The 7,346-nt window shown below is 46.1% G+C and overlaps 1 protein-coding gene across 1 annotated transcript in view; it reads right to left on the bottom strand.

The window, feature by feature from the left end:
• LOC109886387 (1-phosphatidylinositol 4,5-bisphosphate phosphodiesterase beta-3) overlaps nt 1-6,527 on the bottom strand; it is a gene marked incomplete in the record, with an annotated part of 118,388 nt that extends 111,861 nt beyond the window's left edge. The window contains 1 exon segment of the mRNA XM_031793069.1: nt 5,874-6,527. Coding sequence (XP_031648929.1) covers nt 5,874-5,972 — 99 coding nt within the window.
• Nucleotides 6,528-7,346: the final 819 nt, after the last annotated feature.

The following is a 7,346-nucleotide window of genomic DNA, read 5'->3' as shown; positions in this document are numbered from 1 at the left end:
AGAAAGAAGAGGAGGAGGAGAATAGAGGACAGGAGGGATAGGGAGAGAGAAGAAGAGGAGGAGGGAGAATAGAGGACAGGAGGGATAGGGAGAGAGAAGAAGAGGAGGAGGGAGAATAGAGGACAGGAGGGATAGGGAGAGAAGAAGAAGAGGAGGAGGGAGAATAGAGGACAGGAGGGATAGGGAGAGAGAAGAAGAGGAGGAGGGAGAATAGAGGACAGGAGGGATAGGGAGAGAAGAAGAAGAGGAGGAGGGAGAATAGAGGACAGGAGGGATAGGGAGAGAGAAGAAGAGGAGAATACACATGTCAATCCCAGAATCCCTCACTTCACATGTGGCAGTGTTTGACCTACAACCTTTCTTGTCCCCTGTCTCTACCACTCCTTCGGTCTTCCCTTCATTCTTTCCCTCTGCCTGTCTGTCCCTCCCTCCCTCCCTCCCTCCATCCCTCCATCCCTCCCTCCATCCTGTAACAATGCGTTTCAGTACATAGTGTGACTCGTTTAGACAATCACCGAGTCCCCCCCCCCCTCGGTCAATACAATGGGCTTTGATCTCTGTGTGTTTCTCAGCCCTCAGAGTGTCATGGTGTGTTTCACTGTGAGCTCTCTCTCTCTCTCTCTCTAATTCAGGAGCAGAACGGATGTAGTTGAGGGAGAGAGGGAGCGAAGAAGGGAGGGGAAAGTAGTTTTGGCTCCAGAGAGCACAACAAGCTGAGACAGGAAGTCATTCAGAGTGAAACACAAAACACCCAGAATAAAACCACATTCACTGTAGGGAAAGATTCACTTTCTATAGTGTGTGTGTGAAGTGTCAACACAACAGTGGATATCGCGCCAACAAGTTGATTTATGATAAATGGTCTTTATGAACACACCCACAACCAAACACAACCACACACCCCCACAACCAAACACACCCAAACACCCACAACCAAACACACTCACCCACAACCAAACACCCACACCCAAACCCACTCACACACACCCAAACACCCACTCACACCCACCCACAACCAAACACACACTCACACACACACACCCACAACCAAACACACACTCACCCACCCACAACCAAACACCCACTCACACCCACCCACAACCAAACACACACTCACACACAACCAAACACACACTCACACACACACACCCACAACCAAACACACACTCACACACACCCACAACCAAACACACACTCACACACACCCACCCACAACCAAACACACACTCACACACACCCACCCACAACCAAACACACACTCACTCGCCCACCCACCCACAACCAAACACACACTCACTCGCCCACCCACAACCAAACACACTCACACACACCCACCTACAACCAAACACACACTCACACTCACACACCCACAACCAAACACACTCACACTCACACACCCACAACCAAACACACACTCACAACCCCACCCACAACCAAACACACTCACCCACAACCAAACACACTCACCCCCACACACCCACCCACACCCAAACACAACCAAACACACCCACACACTCACCCACAACCAAACACACCCACCCATAACCAAACACACTCACACACACCCACCCACAACCAAACACACCCACCCACAACCAAACACACCCACACACACGCACCCACACCCTACACACACGCATGCCACGGTTGCCAGGTGAGGTGGTTACCATGCGAGCAGGTTGCCAGGTGAGGTGGTTACCATGCGAGCAGGTTGCCAGGCGAGGTGGTTACCATGCGAGCAGGTTGCCAGGCGAGGTGGTTACCATGCGAGCAGGTTGCCAGCCGAGGTGGTTACCATGCGAGCAGGTTGCCAGGCGAGGTGGTTACCATGCGAGCAGGTTGCCAGGCGAGGTGGTTACCATGCGAGCAGGTTGCCAGGCGAGGTGGTGTGAAACACGCGGAAGATCAATTATTAGGGAGAGAGGCAGATCTCAGGTTTTCTGTAAAACTTGTTTGTCTTGCTTTATTAAAACACAGATTGTAGATCTGGTACACTAATAGGACTAAAATAGTCCTACAATGGTGCTTAAAATACAGCTATGACCACACACATTTAGGTGTTTCAGCCTAGGCTAAATTCTGATTCACCTCTTACGGTTACATTGCACACAATAATGTGATTTATTGTGAATAGTCAGATTTTTAAAATATAATCATTTGTTTAAAATGTTTAAATGCTTTGCAAGAACAACAATTTCTCTACTAATCCTGTTTACATGGACACATCTGAAATCAGGCTGCCTGATGGGAATTATGATAAATGCAGAAAATCACCAATCAAAATAAACGCGCTAGCACACTTGACCACGTTATTTTTGGGAAGAACATTTTTATCCTGAGTTCAGACAGATAAAGTTTGTATGTGAAAACTATTTCAAACTAAGATACTTTCAGTTGTTCCCGAACTCACTTCACTTGCACAAAAGAGAGAGAGTCTTGAACTGCTGCTGTTAGCATGTGTACAGATCAAATACACAGCGCTGGAACTCTGCTTGAAAAAAGGTGTTTACACGTCCTAATCATTTGAAAGATTTGCTCAGAAAACCAGGTGTTTTAATCAGCGGTATGCTTACTTTGATTTTACGCCGATTAAGATAAACAGAGTAAAGGTGTTTACAGGACTGATGTATATCTGCCTAGTGCCATATGGTCAGTTTAATAAGGAATTATTGCTATGCATGCCGACGTTTGCCTCCTATACTCCATCTTTCAGATTCCCATGTCAACATGTCAACAGAGCAGAGACAGAACGTAATAGTGGGAAAGAAAATGGGGGTTGGTCAATACCAGCAGTGATAATTTGCTGCATTCAAAACAACTGGGAAGTCTGAAAAACTCAAGGTCGAATCATGAGGTCAGTGATCTTCAGGTTGGAAAGTCAGAGCTCTAAGAAGTGATCAGAGTTGGATGACCGTTTTCCCCCCTCGAGATCCTGGTCGTTTTGAATTCACTCAAGTTGGAAGTCTGAGATTTCCCGAGTTCCCAGTTGTTTTGAACGAGGAATTTATTTAAAAAAATAAAAAACCTGAGCTGAGGAAAAACCTGCTTGACAAGAATTCAAAACCGAGAACAGAGAACAGAGCCTATCTATATCTGCACATGGGTGTTACGTCCCAAAACAGAGAACAGAGCCTATCTATACCTGCACATGGGTGTTACGTCCCAAAACAGAGAACAGAGCCTATCTATACCTGCACATGGGTGTTACGTCCCAAAATAGAGAACAGAGCCTATCTATACCTGCACATGGGTGTTACGTCCCAAAACAGAGAACAGAGCCTATCTATACCTGCACATGGGTGTTACGTCCCAAAACAGAGAAACAGAGCCTATCTATACCTGCACATGGGTGTTACGTCCCAAAACAGAGAACAGAGCCTATCTATACCTGCACATGGGTGTTACGTCCCAAAACAGAGAACAGAGCCTATCTATACCTGCACATGGGTGTTACGTCCCAAAACAGAGAACAGAGCCTATCTATACCTGCACATGGGTGTTACGTCCCCAAACAGAGAACAGAGCCTATCTATACCTGCACATGGGTGTTACGTCCCAAAACAGAGAACAGAGCCTATCTATACCTGCACATGGGTGTTACGTCCCAAAACAGAGAACAGAGCCTATCTATACCTGCACATGGGTGTTACGTCCCAAAACAGAGAACAGAGCCTATCTATACCTGCACATGGGTGTTACGTCCCAAAATAGAGAACAGAGCCTATCTATACCTGCACATGGGTGTTACGTCCCAAAACAGAGAACAGAGCCTATCTATACCTGCACATGGGTGTTACGTCCCAAAACAGAGAACAGAGCCTATCTATACCTGCACATGGGTGTTACGTCCCAAAACAGAGAACAGAGCCTATCTATACCTGCACATGGGTGTTACGTCCCAAAACAGAGAACAGAGCCTATCTATACCTGCACATGGGTGTTACGTCCCAAATTGCACCCTACTTCCTATATAGTGCACTACTTTTGAACAGAACCCCATAGGGATACGTCAAAAGGTCACATTTGGGACAGGACCTGTATGTTGACATGTAGCCTAGCCTAGCGTTTCCACAACTCATTGTAGTAGCCCCTCCCCCCTTCTGTTTTAAGGAATCTGTGACCAACAGATGCACATGTCTATTCCCAGTCATGTGAAATTCATAAAATGAACTGATTTCCTGTTGCGTTAAAATTTTGGTTCAGTGTCGTTTATGATTTGTTATGTTTCATATGGTATGTATTCATATCCATCACCCATTTCATATGATTTGTTACAAATTACAATTCGTATTATACACGACATCGCAAAAAGTATGTGGACACACCTTCAAATGAGTGGATTTGTCTATTACAGCCACACCCGTTGCTGACATGTGTATAAAATCGAGCACACAGTCATGCAATCTCCATAGACAAACATTGGCTTTACTGAAGAGCTCAGTGACTTTCAACGTGTCACCGTCATAGGATGCCACCTTTCCGACAAGTCAGTTTGTCAAATTTCGGCACCGCTAGAGCTTCCCTGGTCAACTGTAAACACTGCTATTGTGAAGTGGAAACGTCTAGCAGCAACAGTGGCTCGGCCGCAAAGTGGTAGACCACACAAGCTCACAGAATGGGACCATCGAGTGCTGAAGCGTGTAGCGTGTGGAAATAGTCCTCGGTTGCAACACTCACTACCGAGTTCCAAACTGCCTCTGGAAGCAAAGTCAGCACAAGAACTGTTCGTCAGGAACTTCATGAAATGGGTTTCCATGGCCGAGCAGCCGCACACAAACCTAAGTTCACCATGCGCAAGGACAAGCTTCAGCTTGGACTCTGGAGTAATGGAAAAGCGTTCTCTGGAGTGATGACTCACGCTTCACCATCTAACAGTCCAACCGATGAATCTGGGTTTTGCAGATGCCAGGAGAGCGCTACCTGCCCCAATGCATAGTGCCAACTGTAAAGTTTGGTGGAGGAGGAATAATGGTCTGGGGCGGTTTTTCATGGTTCGGACTCGGCCCCTTAGTTCCAGTTAATGGAAATCTCCCATGCCCCTGTGCACAAAGCGAGGTCTATACAGAAATGGTTTGTTGAGATCGGTGTGAAAGAACTTGACTGGCCTGCACAAAGCCCTGACCTCAACCCCATCGAACACCTTTGGGATGAATTGGAACGCCGACTGCAAGCCAGTCCTCATTGCCCAACATCAGTGCCTGACCTCACTAATACTCTTGTGGTTGAATGGATGCAAATCCCCGCAGCAATGTTCCAACATCTAGTGGAAAGCCTTCCCAGAAGAGTGGAGGCTGTTATAGCAGCAAAGGGGGGGACCAACTCCATATTAATGCCCATGATTTTGGAATGAGATGTTCGACAAGCAGGTACTTTTGGTCATGTAGTGCATGTTATGAATTTTGCAATGTTATGTTATGAATTCTAGCTGGGTGGCTAACGTTAGCTAGCTGACTAACATTAGCTAGGCTAGGGGTTATGTTTAAAGTTAGGATTAAGTTTAGGAGTTAAAGTGTTACGGTGTGGGTTAGTTAAGTAAACATTGGTCTTATGTAAACATACAAAACGTAACATATACTAAATGAAGTCTGGGCGATTTACGTACAGAATCATACGAAATGCTCTGAGACCAGGTTGAGCCTGTACTACAGCCTCTGGGCTGCTCTGACGGTGGTGTCAAAAGTCAACTTTGTCTCTCACAACCAACATGGCGCTACAAAGTAATGTCCACAAAGTACAGATTTGTCAATAAAACATGAACATATAGTTATGCTACTACTAGATTTTAAATGAATGGCGCTTGAATGCCACTTGTGGCAGGGGAGAAAATACGAGAACAACACACACACGTTTGGATATGTAGGTAGACTACTAACCTCGTCCCATTTGATAAACTTGCTCCCCCGTTTTAGTATGTCGTGAACCGACACAGGTTTGAGCTGTAGAGCGTGGACTCCGGGCTTCGCCCCTGCCATGGCTCCGGGTCAACGCCGTGTGGCAACGCCTAAACTCCGGGTGCGACGACCTGCCCTAGTCACTGCCTCTTGGTCCTCGGGGCTAAGTCCTTTTCCGGGATGAGCTGTGACTTGCAGCTCATGAAGCTGCTCTAGGACTTAGTAAATACGATAATGTGTCTTAATAGTCGAGGTTTGAGTATTCATCTATCCTAAAATTATTCTAAAAGTCTCACGTTGAGAAGAGTCAAGTAACTGCGTTCTTGTGCGCAGCCCGTATGTCTCGCTTAATTGCGTTGAATGGCTATAAAGCACCCTATCTTCATTCCATCCGCATATTATTGTCTCCCTCCCTCTCTCTCTTTCGTTTTCTTTTAAAAGCTGCCCTCAAACTTTCCCTTCTCCACACTCGTCCAGCCGGATTCTTCTCTTTCTTCCTTCATGTTTTTGAGAAAGGGGGGAGCACGCAGGACAGAGCGAGAAGGAAGGAGAGATTCAGTGAGTAAGAGTGAGGGGGAAAAAGGTTGTTTTTTTCTCTCTCTACTCTCTTCTTTTCAGACAGACAGACGCTGTCATTCCATTTTTAATTGGAGGCGTGTTCTGTGCGTTGGAGACTTTACGCTGAAGCGTGGCAAGAACGTTGGAGTTTTTAACGCGCTCACACTGCCAGCTAAAACAAAGTGATCCGTCCTCATGCATGCTGCCTCCTACAACACCCCATAAAGAATGTCAGCTATGTTGTAAGCGTGTTTCCTCGGCCGGCCTGGTCTTGGGCGAGATGCCGCCCTAGGCGAGACCCCATCGATCCCGATCCTCTCCAAAATAGAATCGTAGCCTAGACATTGTCCCGCAGCGACGCACTTGTATTTAATGCCAATCCATGTGGTAGCCTACCGTTTTTGAAAACAGGCTGTTGCATTGGCTTGATAGTCCTGATGACCTGACAAAAACATAATTTAACAAATGTTATTTTACAGTGCAATATACAGTAGTGATCGTAGGACATTTTCATGTTGGTCCCTGCTGGAATCAACCCACAACCCTAGCAGTGCAAGTACCACGCTCCACACGGGAATGTGAGCTATTTTAGGGAACGCTAAACTCCCTTTAAAGTATCTGCCCAAAATTATTGAATTATTCCTGTCTATACAAAAATAAACGAAATATGTCAAATTACTTCACCAGAGAGCACAAATGGCTGTTAGGTTTTAAACAACAGGCTGTGTAGGCCTAGGCCTACTTGAGCAGTGGAAGTGGCAATAGACCTAGCTGATTATTGAGTTGCTGCTGTCAGTGAAAAGCCTCTAAAATATGAAGAGGCTGGATCTTGAGTATTAAACTATTTGCAATGTTATGACAAGAAGACAGGGAGGGTCTGTGGTGAAGATATAAACT

The sequence above is a fragment of the Oncorhynchus kisutch genome, linkage group LG16 (genome assembly GCF_002021735.2).
Source record: "Oncorhynchus kisutch isolate 150728-3 linkage group LG16, Okis_V2, whole genome shotgun sequence".
Lineage (NCBI taxonomy): Eukaryota > Metazoa > Chordata > Actinopteri > Salmoniformes > Salmonidae > Oncorhynchus > Oncorhynchus kisutch.
This window is presented reverse-complemented; position numbering and strand designations above follow the sequence as displayed.